The sequence below is a fragment of the Plectropomus leopardus genome, chromosome 12, assembly GCF_008729295.1.
Source record: "Plectropomus leopardus isolate mb chromosome 12, YSFRI_Pleo_2.0, whole genome shotgun sequence".
Taxonomy (NCBI): domain Eukaryota; kingdom Metazoa; phylum Chordata; class Actinopteri; order Perciformes; family Serranidae; genus Plectropomus; species Plectropomus leopardus.
The window spans coordinates 7,462,883-7,485,351 of NC_056474.1; the positions used below are offsets into that span (position 1 = coordinate 7,462,883).

General features: G+C 38.1%; 1 protein-coding gene across 1 annotated transcript; it reads right to left on the bottom strand.

The window, feature by feature from the left end:
• Positions 1 to 1,883: 1,883 nt before the first annotated feature.
• LOC121951223 (MAM and LDL-receptor class A domain-containing protein 1-like) lies at positions 1,884 to 8,390 on the bottom strand. Its single transcript, XM_042497477.1, has 10 exons — positions 8,378 to 8,390; positions 8,055 to 8,270; positions 7,817 to 7,936; positions 6,772 to 6,927; positions 6,059 to 6,150; positions 5,815 to 5,982; positions 4,522 to 4,719; positions 4,294 to 4,402; positions 2,870 to 2,992; positions 1,884 to 1,987 (listed from the first exon to the last, which is right to left on the bottom strand). Exons 1-10 carry the CDS (start codon positions 8,388 to 8,390, stop codon positions 1,884 to 1,886), a joined length of 1,299 nt encoding a protein of 432 aa, XP_042353411.1.
• Between the last annotated feature and the right edge of the window lie 14,079 nt (positions 8,391 to 22,469).

Consider the following 22,469-nt stretch of genomic DNA (forward strand, 5'->3'; position numbering starts at 1 on the left):
TGTTTGAATTGCAGGGAACAGTCCGTGTGTAAAAATGAAATGCTCTGGCAGAGATGCTATTTTGAAGCCCATCGGCTATCGTCTCACAATGACTTCGCTTTGTATTAGAATTGAATTTATATGCACATAGCTGTTAATAGAGATTAGTCGAAATGAGTGGAGCAAGGGCAATAAATTCTTGGTCTGAATATCAACCGACTTCACCAGATCAAGCAAAATACTGGCCCTCATCCCCCGAGGCTTTATCGTCATCAGGGGACAGCTGATGTGCTCAGACCTTGTGTTAGGGTGAATGCTTGTCTAAAGATAGTTTGGAATAAAAGTGACCTTTGCCAGTAGTGTGGTCCCCAGCAGGCCCAGTGTTTGGGGTCTCAGTGGGACCAGACCTGCTGATCCAGTCCAGCTGGTCCTCAGCCCCCTGAATCCAAACACACAGCCCGTCTTCAAAAGAACAGCCACAGTCCGACAGAGCTGAGGAGGGAAACATAAATCAAAAATGAACCACTCGTCCTTCTTGATGCTTTCACCTTTATGAATATGTCTCCCTTATGTCCAATAAATCCACATGTAATGTTGATGTACAGCTTACTAACCTGGTGGTTGGTAGGATTTTTCACAGTTTAGAAAAGAGATATCATCCACAGCAACACTGTGATCTCCAGCAGTAGAGTCCGTCTGAGTCGCTCTATTCATGCCACTGAACCAAACCTAAGAATAGAAATGATTATTATTGCAGAATAATTGTATATTATAACACTGAGTGGTGTTTCGAATATTAAAACTAATACAACATTTCTGCAATAAATACTGTCGTCATGAAGGTTAAAAGTTGCTTTTTTGTTCAAAAAGATGTTTATGATCACTTTAGCAGCCAAAGTGATGGTGCTCGTGAATTACATCACACTATACTGACAAGTGTAATATTTTTTAAGCCATAAGTATATCAATAAGGATAGATTTAATATTAGAAACACCACTCAGTCTTATTCTATACAATTAAACAATATTGTAATCTCCAAACTCTATAGTTTTTTTAGATGCATGCACTTAATAAACTGGTGACCTGTGTTTATTCATACATATTTAGCAATATAGCACATACCAACAATAATACAGTAACATGATTAATATACTTTTTTAAAATCACATTCAGATATACTGCATATGATAGATACAGTCTACTGAAATGTTTTTAAATTACAGTAAAGAAGAATTACTTGACGTGTTCAAACTATATTGTATATATACATATTTTCACAATGTGTGTTTATGTATTTAGATGTAGATTCGCTGTGAATTAACAGTCGGGATTCTTGGTGAGTTGTTGGGCCATCACAAGCAGCCACAACAGTCCAAAATCTCCCATCGGTATTGAACTGGATTAAGATGTGGTGATTGTGAAGATCATATCCCAATTTAAATGTTTTATTGTACTCATCAAACCGTGCAGAGGGCCCTTGTGCTCTGCATGCAAGCTTCTTAAATTAAAACAGTTAAACTGTTCGATGGATCCACGAGCACACACCTTATAAGGCTGCTGGTGCAGGCCTACAGGCAGAAGTTCTGGGGTCCAATCGGAGACAGTGTTGTGACTGCGTGACCACAGGATTGCTTCACTCCCCTCAGCTTGCTGCATAAGCACTCTGAGTGACCCAGCACTCTCTGCACTGATGTGGAAGTGAAACCTGCGTTGAGGAAAGAAGGAAGGAAGAGGGAGAGAGCGTTGGATTGGGAAGAGAGTTGCGTGGTAGAAAGATGGGGGCGGGGGAGAGCATTGAGCAATTCATACTTAAAATATTTGACTGTGTATCAAAACAAATATCTTACAAACATGATAGGGATGATAACGAGAGAAACGTGGTCATCAGCATTGTGGTCATCACTTACAGAATCTGGCAGTAGGGGGATGAGGGGGGGAGTGAGGGACTCTGGAGTCGGGCCTCACTCTGTTTGGACTCCCCATTGAAATTCACTCTCATGTAGTAGCCTGAGAACGAAGGAAAACACCCTGACTCGACAGTTTTGACTCTTAACTGCAACCCAGTCACCACAATAAATGCTGGCACTGTATGTTTCTGCAAGTCGCGGATATATAACATTTGTGACGTTACAATATTATGTAGCAGATATATTAAAACTTTATGTTTTTGAAATGCTGCTGTTAATGTGGTTATGTTTCAGCAAAAAAAACACTTGGTTATGGTCAGGGAAATATGTTTTGGCTTCAAATGCTCTGTTTTGATGGTACAATCACAGCTGCAAATGCCCTTGATTTCTTGCCAAAAACTAAAATTTAAGGGTTTTGGTGGCACAGGAACCACTGGAAATGCTGCCGCTGTCACTAAAAAACAACCGGTTTCGGCGGTTCAATCACAGCTGGAAATGCTGTCAGTTTCTCGCTAAAAAGCAGACTGTTTGGAGGCATAAGTGCATCTGGAAAAGCCACAGATGCCTTGTTTTAGAAAAGAGCTGGTTTAGTGGCACAAAATTATGGCTCTTAATTTGCACAGATGTCTTGCTACAGAGCAGTAGATATTGTTGTTTGTTTGTCTCCAACAGTGGTCTGCAGCCGTTACGCCTAGGTATTATGCCATCCACCATGCCCTCCACCTCCCAATGACAAATTAAGTTTTCACAGATGTTATAAGAACTAAGTCCGATTAGAAACTTTTATATATGTATAAAACACACAAATGCAACAGATCTGTGTTTTGCACAAACACACAATGCCAACATTTATTCTAGTGACTGGGCTGCTGACGAGCGTAGTTATAATGATGTGAGGGCCATGTCATCCCTCTAATTCTATTCCTGCGTGTCCATTAAAGTCAACAAACTATTCAATCAGTCAATTAGCCACTAAAGTCACCTGTGTCTGTAGTGTGATCAGTGGGTGGCTCGGTGTTGTTACTGGCTTTCTGTCTCTGCCACCTGCTCGCTCCATCACTAATGTCAGTCCACTGGCACTGGTTACTCTCAAACGTGCACGGACCTGAAAGTTTTGAGAGAGACATGAGTAAAACTGCACAGCAAATCACATGCTTTTGCAAAAGTGTATTGAAACAATCTGCATTTTTTAACATTTTGTGCAACAAAGGAGAAGAAGAGTCTGTTACTCTTTTAAGTATGAACTTAAGATAAAACTAAACAACTGTCATCACAACTTGGATATACCTTTTATTATACATACAAGTTTATTTTGGTGACATTAGATTCGAGGAGGCAAAAACTAATCTCACCTTACAACTACTGTTTGGGAAAAGTGTATCATACAGCTAATCAGGTTACCTGATAATTCAACATATGAAAGGTCAAAACTGTGAGCAAATGAAATTAAACTAAACTTTCTTACCTGCTTAATCATGTTCTTGGTATGCATTACATCTGGCGGGAATATACTTTCTCAATCAGTGATCACATGACTAAAGCCACTTTCCCACCGCACAAAAAAAAAACAGCTAACACCTGCTAACATCTGGCTTTTGTATTTAATGGGAAAGGTTACAATTGGCACTCCCTCCTGGGTCAAGCAGCTTCAATTGGCAGAGATGGAATTACAACACTCGGTAGGATGTTTTTATTTTAGCCTTTTTGCCGGTGAGATGCAATGACAGGCTGCTATACAATACTGTCCGTCTCTGCTCAAGCAGCACTCAAACAAGAGGGACTGATTAAGTAACGCATATCAAAAAGAAGTAGACATTGTGAAATTTTCTTTGTCTTCCATGCTGCTTTCTACTGTTAACTAATGTTTTTTCCAGCCAATCTGTGTTGTTGAACACGACACACCAGAAAAATGAAAACAGAAAGGCTCACTTGTCTACTGCAGAGCCGTGTACACTGCTCTGGTCTACTGGCAATGGAAAAGCAGTCTACCACTGGGAACATGCTTTTAGCGCATGTTCCCATCTTTAAAAAAATCTCCATACATACATATAAGTCTCAAGAAAATAGACCCAAACTCCTCTGATCTCTGCTGGCATGGTTGTGGTCAAGTAGGAACTCATATGCTGTGGCACTGCCCTGTGGTTAAGTCCCTTTGGTGGATATTACTGTGTTTTGTTCGTTTTTTTGGATGTCTATTTGTATAGATGTAAAATTGTAAATAAATAAATGAAAAACCTGCTTACATGTGCTTGTTGGAAAAGGGGTGAGTGGGTATTTTACTATCTATTAGCCTGCTGATAAATTCACCTGAACATAAATAGAACTGTTGTTGTAGGACTTTGTGCAGTCAAACAGGCCCGCACCGCCTGTTTTAAATGAATGCAGTCAATGCAACTCGCAGCTCACCACAGCCATCCTCGTCCTCCCCCTGCGGACAGTCTGTACGATAATCACACTGTAGAGCGGCCAGAATACAAATGTTTCTGTCTGAACGCCAACAGAAAAACTCATTATCCTGCAACACCAAAGAAAGAGAACAGTAGCTCCGGATTATTTTCAACAAGTTAAGAGGATTACTTTATGTTTCACAGAATTGTCTTTGCAGCCATGAGCTTGTTATGGCCAGTAGTTTACCTGACAGGGGTGGGGCGGTGCAGTTGAGGTTGAGGGTGTGGCTGGAGATGTGTTAGAGGAAGTCGGTGGGGCGGCGGTAGATGATGTGTCGGGTAGTTTGCTGTTCTCAGGGTCAAATACACACTCTCTTGAGAAGGAGATGTCATCCAGTGCAACCAGCCCTCTGAGACCATCACCTCGCTCATATCTGAAGACAATCTGAGAGGACATAATTAGATAATCTTGGAGATAATCTTAAAAAAATACATTCTAACCTTGTTGACCAACTTCTGTCTTCATCAGCGGTCAAACACAAAATAAATTCTTAAATTAAAGTCAAGGCCATATTTATAATACAGAGTTGTGTTGTTGTCTATTGTTTATTAGTCAGGGCACACACACACACACACACACACACACACACACACACACATGAAACGGCCATCGAGAGGTTCAGTATCTTGCCCAAGGACACTTTGACATGTTGGCTGGAAGAGGCAGGAATCAAACCACCAACCTTCTAATTAAAGGGTGACCTGCTCTACCTCTAAGCCACAGCCGCTCATGTCCCGGCCCTTAAAGGACATCACTGACCCATTTCCCCAGACGGATCATTTCATAGCCACAGGGCCCTGACTGCAAACACTCTGCCCCCTTTAGTTGTCAGCCAGGCCCCAGGCCCCTGACCTCTGACCTCAGCCCGAGGATCTCAAAATACGGCCACTATGGTCGCCTAAACTACATTCTATAAGTATCAATGCCATTGATATTAATTTATTCAAACTTGCATTATTTTATCATTCTGGCCAGCTGGGGGCACTTGTAAGCAAACAGTTGCTTATTTACACATAGAGCAGACATGGAGCAAGATTAGTATTGATTTGGAGTCATGAGAAAATCAACAGGATACAGTATGACCCAAATGTTATCAAGATATTAGTAAAAAGTTGCAAAAAAACCTGAAAATTAACACACAAAATAAAAGTAAAAAGAAGAGTAAATGACCTTAAAAAGTTCCAACATAAAAGACAAATAATAACTATAAATAAAAGTATTAGATATCAATTTTCGAATATAGTTTGAATAATTTATATATATAGTTAGAATAAGTTAATAATAATTATAATGTAATGTAATTTTAATAATTTAAAATGGAATTTTGCCATTTTTTTTTCTTTTTCAGCCAATTTTCAGGCAATTTTCTTTGAATAATTTTTTCCAATTTGCAGGACATTTTTTGCCAATTTTAAACAAATCAAAACAATTTGCTCAGGTTTTAAAGGTTGAAATTTTACTGTCTGTGTCATCACTGACCTTGCTGTTTTCTGAGGAGGAGAACGTGGCTTCTGCTCTCTGCCAGCTGTAACTCTGTGAGTTTCCCCTGAGCCATATCACAGCGTCATCACTACCAGACTGAAGCGTCCTGGACCGGGCTGTCAGTCTGCCTGCAGCATCATTCAGGCTGAGGAAGAAGAATCTCACCTACATGGAAACAATAAGAGTCATCGCAGCTCTAATGCAGCGGCGTCATATGCAACATGCACCTGCGTACACTCACAGTGCAGTTGGAGCTGGGTAGTAATGTTTTGGAGAGAATCTCTGTCGTCTGACCCTTTTCAGTCACTTCAGTCTCAGGGATAATAAAGTGACCTGTGTAATGAAATTGAAAATGGTAAAGTAAAAGTATAGTATTACTAACTACAGAGGAAATTAAAGTGCATTAACCCATCCAAACCTGTGCCAATTGGTTTGATTTCTTCCAAAAATATGATGAGAAGGCAATGAGGTCCTTAATAAGCCATGGCCCAAAAATCAGCATAAATCAATAAAAAAACAAAAAAAACCTTTAGAAAATTACCTGAAAATAAGGTGGAAAAAGAAAAGTAAAAAACAAAAACAAAATCTACAAAAATTGCTAAAAAAATTAAGTATGTCTTATTTTTTCTGCAACACAATTAAATATAAAATTATAATAATTATAAATGTAGTTTTCTGGACATTGTTTTATTTATTTATTTTTTTTATATATTTTCTTTACCTTTTAGTCCAGCAAATGAATGGATCATTCTCTTGTCACCTTTTACTTATATTTCTTTACTTTGTGGGACATTTTTTTGCCTTGTTGGTCTTTGCCCTTTTCCGATGTTTTCTCTTTTAAAGAAATCAAACCAATTTTTGTAGGTTTCAAAAGGTTAACCATGTAGCAAACTGTTCAGAGTCAAAGCCCTTGAGGATTATGTCAATAACCGAGCAGCTCATAGAAGGTGATACCCGCAGCAGAGTTTTTGGTGTGATCTCTGGGAGGCCTGAGTCCGGGCCAAGCTTCCTGTCCTCTGTGACGCGTCCACTCAGCTCCAGTTGTGTCCACATCACTTCTTGCCCAGGAACACAGGCCTTGTTCAAAGCTGCACCGCTCAGCATGTGTTTCTACATTGTTTTTGGTTAAAAGAAAACAAGAGGTAGACAAATTATGAACTGCTACACAAAAACATCAAACTGTGAATATGCATGTCTCACCAAACAGTGAAAAAGCCCATCTCACGGTGACCCACACTGATGTTTTCAAAGTCTTGCTACCTGAATGTCTGACCAAAACTCCAAAACCAAATGATTTTTTATACAAATGTGGTACTAAGAAAAGCAGCAAATTCTCAAATTTGAGAGGCTGAAACCAGTAGTTGTCCTATTTGCTGGAAAAACACCTCTGAATAAGACATATAACTGTCTTCCAAACTTATCCCATCTCGTTTAGCATGCCGTATAAAAAGAAACTAAAAAATTGTACCTCCATTTCACTTGAACCATTACAATCAATGTTTCAATTTTTTTTAAACATATTATTATAATTGCTGTTGTTTATCATTATTCAATTTACTTAAATTTAATTTTATTTTTGTTAAATTTTCTATAAACCATGTGGATACAGCTAAGAATTTTTTTTTTTCAAATCACCAAAGTTATGATTCTAATTATGTAACTTGCTGAAACTAAAATAAAAACTTTAAAAATATATATACCTATGTCAGATCACATACTATTACATTTTACAGGAAATCAAGCAAATCAGGAATGATACTAAAAAAGAAACTGTTAAACTTTTCATTATCCATGCTTTTAAATTTGAATATACATTGCTCCAATTCAATATAAAAAATTACTGAACTATTAAACCTTTTAACAGAAATTATGAAACAATGTTCAGGACAATAGGAAGCACAAAGGCTGCAACTGCATGACTTTCTGTATATAGATACACTGTATCAGTGTATCTATATATTGCGACATATTTAACCCTTTGACATTTGTGACATCTCACCACAGTCGATCTCATCAGTCTGGTCCCCGCAGTCATCACTGAAGTCACACACTTGGTTTCTCTCCACACACACACTGTTGTTGCACTTGAACATATTCTCTGGACATGAGGGCTGAGACTCTGAAAGGGAAACAACAAAAAAAAAAATCCTTCATCACTGAAAATCATCTTGCAAAAAGGAGCCAAGTGACATAAAGTGAGTGCTACAGGTCGAGCAGGTCGAGCAGGTCGAGTTTACCAGGCAGGGAGCAGTTGGTGAAATCTATGTCGTCAATGGCAACGTGTCCAGGACTGTTGAAGGCCCTGGAGGCTTCAAACAGGATGGTGAAGTCCTGAGGGGTTCGACCAACTGTAACCTCACCATGACGCCATGAATCTCCTTGGTTACCAGATAACCACCACAGTGCAGTGGTCCTGGAGCCCTCCTTTAGAAGCACAGTCAGTTCCTCTATGTCTGCAGCAATGCACAGATTTAAAGACTGCGTGCAAACTCACATACAAGAGAGCATGAACATGTGTTTTTAGTGGCAGTACATTTACACTGAATAAAGAAAAACTCACCCTCTCCATACATGTTGTAGTAGAAGTGCACGGTGCAGGTGGCACTGGCCTGTTTCATTGTGGGACTTTGCAGAGCAGCAGGGCTCATTTGATCACCACGGCTAAGCTCCACAGCCATGTACCAACCTGGAAGAACCCAATATTAAGAATCATTTGGAGAACCCAAAGCACTATCCTTTATTCTTAGCAATGCAAGATCTACCAAACTGACAAAAAGTGTGGTGGTACGAGGTTTAGGACGACTGGAAGACTGAATGGAGGATTTTTTTTTACAGTTTTGCAGCTAAAACAGCATAAACTTTCTTAATTTTCAAGTGAACGGTTTTATGCTGTTTCTCTTTTGCTTGATGGCTAATTATTTGGGGTTTTTCCCAGGGAGGCACCATGAATTTGGATTTCTCCCTTTTTTGATACCCGGTGAAGAGGTTTAGGCAGTATGGGGACATGTGGTGGGTCTCACCAAAACTGGGTGAAAGTGCCTTTAGCTTTGATGCTCCAAGCTGCTGGAAAATGTTACCTGATGACGTTAGGAATTCTCCAACAGTATCGTCTTTTAAAGTTAAATTGAAGACGAACCTTTTTCATTCATGCATTCCAGTAGTCTGGTTTGTGTATATTATAACATTTTTTAGTTGGAATTAAAAGTGGTGTACAATATACAGCACAATATACAATATACTTTCATCATAAAATCACAAATAAACTACGAATATCTATCACTTGAGCAGCTCAATGTAAACTTAGAGGAAGTGAAGTTATAATTAAATCTTCGTAAATCAAGTCTGATTTAAATGTGGATATATGTTCAGTCCAAGATGCCCAACGGCTTGTGAACTTATCCTGCTTAAGTCTTACAATAATTGTAAGTTTCTCCTGGTTCGACTATTTTGGTTTATCTATTATTTTATTTTATTTTGTTTGTTTTACTTGTGTCTTATCATCTTTTATGGTCTATTATTATTGTTTCATTCTGTTTTTAGTTCTTTTATTTATCTTAATTCATATGTATTACTCTCTTTTAATGGTCTACTTTTGGTATTGTTATTATTTTTATTTGATTTGAATACATTTTTTAGCACTTTTGACTCATGTCTGTATTTCATTAGTTTATTCCTTATCTTAATTATGAGGTTTTATAGTTCGTTTTAACGGTTTTGATGATTTGTATGATTGGTTGCTGGCTTTGATTTGCGCCTGCAACTTCAACCTCGCACTTGGCCCCTCCCCCGAAATGAAATGTGCTTTATAAATAAAATTTTGCCTGCTAAATAAAAAATGTGCATTATATTTTTAGATTTGATGACAGGTAAATTAAAAACATTATTCAGAAATAAATCACAGAAGTGTAAATTTCATAGAATAAGCATTAAAATTGAGGCATGTAAGCCAGCACAAAAAAGATGGGGATGTAGAAACTGTGGCGAACACATTGTTGCCATACATCATGTAAAAGGGGAAACATATTCAGCTTATTCAGCATATTAGCATATTCAGCTTATTTTACCATTTTAACAAACTTCTCATTATGATACTTAAAAATGGTTAAAGGTGAAAAAGTGCACTGCTTTCTCGCTGCTTACCTATTTTGAGGGTTTCAGTTCTAAAGGGGGATTTGTTTAATCTTTGGATAAAAGCCCAAACTTGTTCACCGTACATAGATTGTTTGTTTTTGTTCTGATTTAATCCTGGTGGAGCATCAGTAATTGATAATAACTTTTATGACTGTTATTTGCAGATCCATATGCAGACAACCTTAGTTAGTGTGTGTCTTACCCAGTTCAGTGCCCACTGTGTTATCCACAGAGGGTCCAGTGTTCCCAGTAGCATTCTTTCCTCTCGTCCACTGAGACTGGCCATTGCTGATGTCCTCCCAGCCACAAGTTTCATTTTCGAAAGAACAACCCACAAATTCCAAACTTGTTTCATTTACTACAAGAAAAGGAAACTGTGTTATTTATTTTTTATGCAAATATTGTTAAACATATTGTTATTTTTTCAAATTGCACTCTCAGTAGGTACTGCAGCTGTTCTTTCGAAATACAAAATCTGAGCGGATGCAGTAGAACATCCTGGTATTTGCGTCATACTGCATTTGACTTATTTTATGTGTCTAACAAATATTCATTCAAAAAACCCAATGACTTCCCGATGAGGGAACCTAAAGTACAAAAAACTCCAGTCCACATTGTAGGTCCTGCACCACTTTACATCAGCACTAAACTATAGAATTAAAAAACAATATCAGTACCTTGACAAAGGCCTGGTGTGACAGTGATGTCATCAACGGCAATGTATCCTCTGTTGTTGGTCTCCGCTTCGATCAGCAGCTGAGCGTGAGGTCAGTGAGAGAATCAGTAAATATCATTGATACAAAGTCGTAGTAGTAGTAGTAATAGTAGTAGAAGTAGTAGTTGTAGTAGTAGTAGCCGCAGCAGCAGCAGCAGCAGCAGTAGTAGTAGTTGTAGTAGTAACAGTAGTAGTAGTAGTAGTAGTAGCAGTAGTAGCAGTAGTAGCAATAGCAACAGTAGCAGTAGTAGCATTAGAAGTAGCAGTAGCAGTAGTAGCAGTAGTAGCATTAGTAGTAGCAGTAGCAGTAGTAGCAGTGGTAGCATTAGTAGTAGTAGTAGTATTACCACTAAGCCTATTTTGGATTACCTGGAAAGGTTTACTGGTCTCTACAGACTGAGAGAATCTGGTCCAGCCGTGTGTGCTGTTGGTGCTGCTGATCATCAGAACCTCCTCTGATGGATGCACGTACACCGTCAGCGTCCCCGAGTCGCTGACAGACAAATCTCATGTTATTGTGTGAAATATGAAAACAGCTTAAGTAAACTATGCCAGAAAATGTTTCTTTAGTATCTCTTTTTTAAGTAATATAATCTAAGTTATTGACTTATAACTGTTCCATTTGAGCTACTTTGACTTTATATATTCGACCTGCTTCCTATTTGAGGCTGTTGGGTTTTTCTTTGGTCTTTTCATTCAACACAGATTTGCAAACAGAGTGAACTCTGCCACAGAATGTTCTTGCACAAAGCGGAGGCAGGTGATTCATGTATGACATTTGTGCACACTTGTGGAGGAAGTCAGTGAGGAAACTAAACAGGATAAACAGGATAAAGTGCATCCTCTGTGTTGTCACATCCTGTGTGGTGTTAAAAGGGGTGGTGTTTTGTAATTTTCCCTTGCTGACCTGCTGTCCATATGGTACCATAAGGTGAGACAGGAGGTGGTGTTTCTTGGTTGGATCCACTCTGACAACACCTGCACTACGCTGCTGCGGTTTTGGTGAAATGATGAGCTCAACAAGAACCAACCTGAATGCAAAAATAAGAATACAAATATAAAAAAGAATAGTACAAAAATAGACCTTGATTTGCAAACCTCTGCAACACTTGACATTGTCATTGGTTAGTCATGTGATGCACGCGTGTCTCTTGAGGGACACTTTTTAAACAAACTACCAACTGTGACTGCTTCTCAGTGCTGCTAATTTGGGCTTTTTAAACAATTTTAACTCTAAGTGACGGAGGATCAACATCACGTAACCCTCTGAAAGCAAATTCGCTTGTTTTTTTCCAAAAACATGGGCTACAAGAAAATTACCTGAAATTTAGCTGAAAAAGGAAAGAAAAATGAAAAAAATAAATAAACAAATTAAAAAAACAACAGGTAAAAAGATCAAATAAAATAAACAAGATACAAAATAATATATATATAGATACAATATTATCATGTTTCAAAGGTCTAAATGCATGCAGACGCAGCACAAGGAAACTTATATTGTTCCAGATTTCAAAGGGTTAAAGAAAGATAAGCCTTCTTGGTTTTTAAAGTTTCTTGTGTGGAATAAACATAAGGGAATTGTTTGAGGGGCAGGGATGAGGTAAAATCAGGACAGAAGTCAGGGATAAAAAGAGAAGTTAATAAGTGACAGAGTGTGTCAGTTGAACAGCAGCTGCAGCAGCTCATATTAATCATAGATTGCAACACTGGTTCTGGTTGTTGAGCTTATTCGGCAGCTAACTTCATAATTGCTGATTTCCTGAGAGCTGTCACATTTTCAAATGCTATCAAAGACAAAAATGAGAAGATCAAAATCTCTCATATCATCGTTTTGTGTCGTCCACAGTTATTAGAGGAGCAGTGTGTAAAATCTGGGGAAATTAGGATGCGTTATGTGCTGTGGATTACAGACTGAAACCAGCTGAAACTTTGTTCAGGTTTCAGAGGTTTAAATGCATGTGAAAGGCATCTGAAGACAACACAAGATAAGTGATGTTAGCTCCAGGCTCCAAAGGGTTAACCCAGACTCTTTACCAGGATTTTCCACTCAACATTGATCTGTAAATCATTGACAAAGCAATGAAAAGAAATATTATATTTATGTAAAATAATAAAAGTTGTACCCTCTGGGGTCTGTGTGCTGTGGTCTGTTGGTGGACCCTGAAAGCGCCCACTAGCCAGCATCCATTCATGTCCATCTTTTTTTGGGATGTTGACCCAGGTGCACTGTCCAGACTCAAAGTCACAGCTGCCTGGAGGACTGCAGGACCCGTCCCTCACAGATATGTCGTCCAACATCACTGTAGAGTCATTGCCCGGGACGTGGACTGCCTGAAATACCACCTGGTGAGGGGCAGGAACAGTTTTAGGAAGCAGACTCACAGAAGTGAATGAAAAACAAAATACAGTTTAGTGTCTTACAGCGGAAGAGACAGTTTGAATGGCAGAGAGTTTGAGGTCAGAGATCACTGTGAAAAAAAAAGGCTTACTTTGAATTTTGCAGGGGAGGACACAGTGACCTCTGCCACCTCCCAGCCTGAAGACGGCGCTCCAGATCGCTCCCAAAGTGCATCACTCATCTCAGCGCTCCGCTGCACATGCACGCTAAGGATGTTTGAAGGCCCTGCAGGTATCCAGTACCTGAACAAATACAGCAGGTAAACATAAAAATCTTCATCAGACAACAGTGTGTGTATGTGTGTGTGAAGGAAGCGCTGGCCTCACCAGAAGCGCACACACATCTCTGCTGAGTTGATCTCAGGTGTGAGCAGCTGAGCTACTTCAGTCTCTGTAGAGTTCGATGTCATCACAGTCATGTAGAAACCTACAGCAAACAGAGTTAATAAGAGCTTCTTAAAACCAAACATCCACTTACACCAAAACTGATGTTTTTTTGCTACATCTTCTCAGTGCAGATTGTGCTTCATGATACTAGCATGTTTGCCCACTCATCCCAATAGTCATTCAAAAACTATAGCACATGTACTATGAATCAATTAATGACAAAGAAACTGTAAAAACCAGGCCTCTCGGAGCGCTGGTCAGCCTTGCTTCCTATTTTTCTCGGTGGCCATTCGCAATACTGCAAAAAAAAAATCCCCTATAGCAATGAATTTTTGGCTCACTAAGGTTTTGTATTTGTAAAACTTTTATCGAGCCTTTGAAAACAGATTTAAATATGTGATGTCAGACAACATTAATATCTGCTAGCCACTTGGCTAATTTATGCAATGCAAAATGTCATAGGCGTATGCTAATAACGTGAGCATGTTGTATATGTGGGGAAAACGTGTCTTGTGTAAGGCAATTGTTTTGTCAGTGAACCTTGTGAGTTATAATGAAGCCAAATTTTGTAACATTACTTTTGCTAAATGTTGCTGTTGTTCCTGGCTTCAGTGTAAACTGCCATAGGCTTATTCCAACAACTGTGGCATGCTGTATTTGTGAGGTAAATGAGTCAAGCAAAAGACAAGTGTTTTGTCTGTTAACCTGGCAAGTTATAACAAAACCGATTTGTATACTTCTCTTTGATACTGTCGCTTTTAAGCCATGTTTAATGTGTGTTTTGAATCAATTTAGCTTTGAAGCCCTTGACAGAAAAAAAGTAGAGGTACATGTGATCATCCGTAGACTCAGCGTAGAGCTGACACACAATTATAAATCCACTTCCAGCACACTAACACTTGTTAAAATTCACTGAAAGCAAAGAACAGCTGGAGCTTATTGGAATGTTATTAGTTTTGTGTCGTGTTTGATTATAAACCAGAGTTATGAACAAATTTATTGTTTTACCTGATGGTGAAAATGGTGGATGTGACAGAAAAACATTGCCATAATTGGAGCTGCAACATGACTGAAGATCATTTAATCCTTAAACTGTTGTTTCATAGGTTTTAGCTTACAGTACACTGCATATTTTAAAGCAGAGGCTCCATAACAAGTAGATCAGCCAAAGATGCTCTAGTCCCAGACTGTCTCATTATCATTATTTTAAGACACTTGATAGGGTTAAACGGTCCAAGTTGTGGTAAGATCCCGATTGCTCTGCCCTTTTAACCTCGTAATCTCTACTCACCATTTTCAGTTCCGCAGGTGTGATCCACCTGCTCCTTTGAGCCTCTTTTGCGACCCCAGCGACCCTTATGATTGACACTGTTCTCAAAGTCACAGCTGCTGGAATCAAACCCACACACATCTGCAATGGTGTAAAAAGAGGGAAAGCTGTAATAATCTGTAGTTTGTTTTGACTCCCTGTGAACATGTTTACATACTCGGATCACTGCAGACGCCCTCCTTCACTGTTATGTCATCAATGGCAATGAATCCTTGACTGTTGGTGTTTCTGTGGCCCGTGAACATCAACTGTGGACGGAGGACGAAAAAAGGACAATGACAATGTTTGGAGTGATTTAAAAAGGCTGGTGTGTGTGCATATTTGTGTTTCTGTAAAACTGCTTCTGTATTTTGTGTTAATTAATCTAATAAATCCTAACTGATAATATGAAATATATGAAATGCATGTACAGATTTGAGCCCTACCCATATATTGGTGTATCTTAAGCTATTGAATATACAGTATATTGCTATCATATCAATAAGCAGTAGGACCAAGTCATTGTTTTGCAAGTCACAAGTTATTCTCAAGTCCCGAGTCAAGTCCCAAGTCCTTAACTTTGAGTTGCGTGTCCTAAATAAGTCATAACTTGCTCTTCATTCAACAAATGTGATGCCATTTAATAAACAGTAGTATATTAAATTTACAAATAAACATGAACGTTTTGTAAACTTGTATTTATTGTTAAAATAAGTTTTTTGGAAGTTGTTGCATCTCCATCTGTCATTTTCGACCCACATGTTTTGCATACTGCAATTTATTTTTTTTTAACTGCTGTGTAGTCTTCATATCTTACTGACGAAACTATCTTATGCACAATTTTTGGAGCTCTGCAGTGTAATGTTAGGTCTACATGGTTGTCTCCTGCAACTCCACTGAATGCTGTCCGACTGGTTCAAACAAAGTGTATTTGAGGAATTCAGTGTCAACTTACTGGAATTTAAGTATTAAAAATCAGCTGATTCAGGAAATAAAGCTGAAATTAACTGATTTGTATCACTCTTTTTTTTAAATAAAATACTTTTTAATTTATTTTCAAGTCAAAAGGTTAAAGTCCAAGTACAGTCACAAGTCATTGGTGTTAAAGTCCAAGTTAAGTCTCAAGTCTTTTGTGCTTTTGTCAAGTCAAACTGAAAGTCATCAAATTCAGGACCTGAGTGTGACTCGAGTCCAGACCTCTGATATCAATAAATACGTTGCTGCCATTGTTTGACCATGAAAGAGTGTGAGAACAAGTTTACTCTTAAACAATAAAATATGTGCAATACATTGTACGTCTGATATATTTTTTATCTGATTCTTAAAAAAATATCAGCTCCTAGCATTGGTGTGGCTTTAATGCAAACATGAACATGTGGTTGAGTCATTTGACCTGATGTATATCGTCCATGCTGATGGTTACTTGTGCATTAATCCACTCTGGATCCTGGGTCCCTTGGCGAGTCCAGACTAACACTTCAGAGGATTTCTAGAACAAAGCAAGTCATTTAAACTCACTGCAAGTCTACAACAGAAAGTTGGAAGTATTACTAGATGGTCGATGCTTACGGTCTCAACCAGCAGGTCCAGGGTGGATACTGAAGGCCCCAGCATGTAGTACCAAAATCCAACACAGATATGTGATGTGAGCTCAATGACAGGAACAGAGATGCCTGCTCTCTCCCCATCCTTTGATCCAGATCCATTCAACAGTAAGAAAAAACCTTGGTGGACAAAGAAAACGCAGAGAGGGCTGCCACATCAAAGTTTGTCTGTTTTTATTACTTACAAGACAGTTCTGCTCCTCAAACCATTAGATATTTTCTAAAAGCACTTTCTAAGACCCCCGGTGCAAACATACAAGTACACAAACAACGACAACAAAAAAAGTATAAAAATGAGGTAAGTACTAAGTAAAAATAATATAAAAGTCAATACCTTCATTGTTCCCAACAGTATGATCATATCCAGGTCCATCCCATGGTTCACCCACTTGAAATCCACGACTGAGAGTCCAGTTCAAATCATAACTCGCCTCCTGGACCCAACTACAGAGACCTGTTCACAGGATATAATTTTACATTTTAAAATATTTTTTTGCAACTTAGGCAGTGGGATAAAATAGACAACAAAAATGTAACTGAAAAGGTACATGAATATTGAAATGGCCTCAAGAGAAACTCAAATATTTGCAAAAAATGGTACACAGATAAGTATAATTTACATTAAATGAATAATTTATGTACAAATAATAATTTGTTTATCAATTACTCATTGCATGTTACAGTGAATTGTGAAGAAAACTTTGTTTTTCTTGCACACCTCCACGGTGAACAAAAAATCCCATATCTGAGATATTTCTTGATGAATTAAAGTAAAAGAAATGTGTGATTGCAAACTCTCACACAAGTCGTGCAGTATAATCCAAGGCTCATTTATCCGCCCTAAAATGAGTACTCCCCAAACACATGCATTGTCTCTAATATCTGAATATTTAAAATAGGCATGGACAAGCAAGTTCATTCCATAAGGCAGAGTATGTATGGTAGTAAATATATATATATAGACTAATATACTAGTATTAGTACTTTTAAACATATTCCACTACACATTACTAAATACATGCCCGAAAAAGTAATATGTAACATATCTGATTCGATTATTTAAACTAAGTAACATTTCCTAAATACTTTGGATAACTTTTAGAATTCTTCAAAATCATGTTGCTGAGGTTTTATAAAGTCATGCCAAAATCCCACAACAAGCCAAACCACTTAGGTTACCTTCCTGCTGTGCACTTAGCTTGAGATGTAACCACTTGTTAAGTTAAGCAAGTACTTGCAGTCTTTCTGCGTTTGTACTTTTTCAACAGAAGATACCTGTTTTATATTAAAATACTGACTGGAAATGACATTCAACATAGCCAACAAAAGGTTGTTATTAGCACTGGTCATTTACCAGAACTCAGTTAAGACACAATCTCAGAGCACAATTAAACAGAACATAGTTATCCCATCAAGTAATCTGTTTTAAAAGACAGTAACTGTATTCAGGATACCATCAATTTAAACTGTAATGGAAACAGTTACTCAGATTCTGTATTTTGTTATAATCTAATGACTGGTATTCTGTTACTCCTCAGCCCTGGTTATGAGACAGTTCACAGTCTGCCCTGTTTTCCAGCTCGATCACCTTGTTCAAAAGTGCAGTCCATGGCGGAGGCAGGAGCAGTGGTGGTGGTGGTGGTGGCAGGGTCTGGAGTGGTGGTCGTGATCATGTCGTCACAAAACCTGCCCCTGATGATGTGGATGTCATCCAGGGCGTAGGATCCGTCCTTTGAGTCCAGACAAGTGGCTTGTAAAATAATCTGTGATGAAAGAGAATATTTCATTGAAAAATGCTCATTGTTTAATTTCTTCATCAAAATGTATTAATAATGATCTGCTCAACTGGTGGTAGAGCACATTTTGAATCACTATAGCTCAAAAAAAAAAACCTCAAAAAATGTGTTGAATTCAACTCAACCTGACTGATCAATCTCAACCATTCAGTTTAAGTTCGCTATGCTGAATAAATCCACTAGATGTCGCTGTGTCTTAAAACAGACTGCATTTTCAGTTCACCTCCAACAGGAAGTTAATAACAGGAAAAATCACTCCAAACATAAAGGCTCAGTGTGGTGGGACCAGATTTATGTTACTTTATAGAAAAAATAAAAGTCTAATTAAGGGTAAAATCAAATTTTAAAATCATGCTTTGTTCATTTTGCCTTTTTGGTAAAGGTAGTGAAGCTAAGTTAATGTAACTAAAATTGACTATTTTTTCAGAAAAAAAAATCTTCTGATCATTCATTGTTTTCATACAGTCCAGGCTGAAACACTGTTGTAACTTTGGTAAAACTTGGCTTTAGAGAGTAAAACATCAAACGGTTGAACTTTGCTATTATGGAAAAAGTAGTGATACTAAGATAAAGCATTTGCATTTTTCATGAAATAAACAGGGAAAAATATTCACTGTTGTTAATACCATAAATTTAATGTTAGGCCATTATATATGTAATAATAAAAGAAATAATCTCAGTAAGATTTTTTCACCATTTCTGAGATGTTTCCAAAGTTGCATAATGGTAAATATTAAGAATACATATATGGAAATAATACTAGTACTGGTCAAACTACTAATTCCATAGTCACAAATTGATATATGTTGGTATAGAAACATATAACAGCATTGTAACAATACATGATATGTAATTTTTTTTTTTTTGTTTCCCTTTCTTTTTTACTATGACCATGAACAACCATCTCAACCATTTGGTGAAGGCCAATTTAAAAAAAAAATATGGGGTCTGTAAAAAAAACAAAAAAAACCCCAAACAAACATTGATTTTTCTTAGTATATCCCTTAGAGAAATGTTTAAAAAATGCAAATCCTTGTGAGGATTTAAAAGGTTAAGACATTATACATATCACCCTACCTGGTGAAGCCCTGTGGCACTATAATCCACCCTTTCCTGGATCCAAGAGTTATTCATATATCCATTTTTTTGCCACACAGGACGCAGCCCAGCAGTCTCATTCACAAACACTGTCAGTGTAATGTCGGAGGGCGCTGAAAACACCACAAGTCAGCATAAAAAGAGTGTTTCCTCCTCTCGATGATTAAAGTTAATACAAACATGAGGAGTAATCATTTGCGTTGGAAAATTTGATCTGTAATGAGGCATGGACATTAGAGCAACACTGTATAACCAGAAGCCCTCTCAGTGATAAGAGGTGAGAAATTGCGTCCCATGCCACTGTACTCACAATCCACCAACCACCCACTGGCCTGGTGCCAGATCTCCAGGCATGCTTGGTCTACTGCCTCCATCGTCTCACTCTCCAGTCGGGCAATTTCTTCCCCAGGAGAATTTGAGCGCTTGAAGAATGCAAAGTGCCCTGTAGAGTTAAAGAAACAACATAAAATATCCAAAATAATTGTTTTCCAACGGTGTCCTGCACGCATAAATGGTCAGCATGATGGAAAGGCCCAATCTAGAGCCAGTGTTGGATTTGTTTGTTCTGAGCTACTGTTGAGACATACTTGAAACATTGGGAACCCATCCCTTAAATCAAAATTATCGCTTAAAATTAAAATAATCCAAGCTGTTGTTCTCACAGTTTTGTGGACTGCAAAATCCAAAATACATTATGAAGCAGGTAGTTAGAAAGAGTGTGTGTTTGTGTGTGTGGTGACTTACCCAATGCAGAATTTGTGGAGTGGTCTCTTGCTGGAATAAGATCACCCTTGCTTTCACCTGAGAGCCAGTCCCAGTCCACTCCAGACTCCAGCGGAGGGTCATTCACCCAACCACAGAAGTCCATTTCAAAGTCACAAAATCCTACAAAGAAAAAACATAGATCCATAGAAAGTACGCGACCACACATGATGCACAAAGTAGAGCAACCTCCTCCAAACATGTACACTAATTTTCATTTATCATTCATTTTCTTTTTTAACTTAATAGTTTTGGAGTTGACATTGGTTACTAACCTGGCGGAGGACAGGCACCATTCAGGACAGTGAGGTCATCAATGGCGATATCTTTTCTCAGTCCATCCCCAACAACCGCCTCAAAAATCACCTGTCATTTGAAATTATGAACAGATTTGAACTTATATGACTACCTGTGTCATTTCTAATAACAGTTTATACGTTAATAAAATTGAATGAACACATATTTATCTAAGAGTATATACCTAATTTTTTCAGGTCAATCTTAAAACTATACTAACATGCCATTATACATGTTTAAAGAGCTATTAAGTGTCAGTCATCCCATCCATGCTAGCAGCAAAAAGATTTCTTTCTGAATTGATTTCAGTATTGTCATTTCCAGTGTTATTGTCTTTTCAGTATCAAATCTTTTCTTGCTGATGTGCAAGAGGAAAACATCCAAACACACTTTTTATCAGAATGAGGACTGTGGATTTTGTCTCCCATCTGTTGCAGGCAAATTACTTTAAGAGGGGAACTCTTTGCAGCCAGTATGGGCAGGAGAAAGAATTAAAGTGACCAACAGTTCTTTCAATTGTATGGCCATGTGAGTATCAAGAGAAACTGTAGCAAATCATGAGCACTGCACCAACCCTCCCCCCCCAAAAAAACTGATACAGCTAGTGAAACGCCAAGCCATGTGAATCTGGTATTTGTTTTCAGTTTTGCCTTTACTGTTTACAAACAGTACTGCACAATAAACCTTTAGATAATTAAACTTTTTTCACATTACATATTTTAAAGCAGCAGTTACGGAGAGAACACCGTAAAATGACAAACAAAATGTATAAAACATGTGCATAGATCGTACAAGCCTACTAAAGTTAGAAAATCATTTAAAAAAAGCTAAGAACAAGTGAGTTTTAAGATGCACTAACTCGGAAATCATTTATTTACCAATCATTAAGTGATAGCCAACTACTAGGTACCTGATACTGGGTGTGGGGACTGGAGAGTGTCACTCTTCCGTGTCTCCAGTGCTTCCCCTGATCTCCACTTCTGGTCCAGAGATGGTTGCTGTTGTTGTCGGCAGTTTGAAGGTAAACACTGAGATCTCCGACTCCACTTCCCTCCATATAGTACCAGAACATTAGGCACTCGCCCTCAGGAGGGGTGGGCTCCATCAGTGCGGTCATCACTGCGCCTCTGGATCCCACAGGGTGACTCCACAACTGGGCACTCAGGTAATAACCTATGCAATAACACAGAGTTGCACACATGCTGAATTTGACTTGAGAGTGTGTGTTTGTATGTCAGTTTGTGTGTGAGCTGTTTTACATAAAGCTGGAATAAATGTACAATTTATTGTAACACATCATCCTCAAAGATATTGCAGTTACAAAGAGGAAAGATGTCATCACTATCATCATTATATCCTAGTATGATTTGTATGTAATTTGTATGACATTTTGTCATAATTAATGTATGAATTCTTGAGTTATGGCTCAAAACATGTTGTGTGAGGTTACAGTGACCTCTGAATTCTTGAGTCCAAGTGGATATATATTCGTGCCAAATTTGAAAAACTTCCCTCAAGGTGTTCTTGAGATTTTGAATCCTCAAGATTGAGAAAGACAAGGTTACAATAACCTTAAACTTTGACTGATGAGCACCAAAATCTAATCAGTTCATCACTGAGGTTATGTGGATGTTTAGATCAATTTTGAAGTGATTCCTTCAAGTTGTTCTTAAGAAATCACGTTTACATGAATGAGACAGATGAGTTCACTGTAACCTTGAATTTTGACCTTTGGCCACTAAAATGTAATCAGTTCATTTTTGAGTCTAAGTAGACATTTGTGCCAAATTTGAAGAAATGACCTCAAGGCATGCTTGAGATATCATGTTGACAAGATCGGGACTGAGGGAACAAGAAAAAACATGAGCTATCACCGGCACAGAGGCATAAAAATCCTGCATAGTTCATCCTTAAATTCAATGATAACAGAGTACAGTATAGTCAACTCAGTTCTAACACAACAGCTTTCCCAGTGTCTTTGATTGGAGGAACTCAAACTCTGAGCAGATGTGCCGAAATGAGAAAGATATACAGGCTAAAAAATAAAAACAAACTCTGGTTTTTAGTTTGGACATGATTTGACAAATTCACAGGAGATCAGCTCCCTATTTTTTTATTTCAAAGAGTTTCTAACCTTGCTGTGTCCCCAGAGTGTG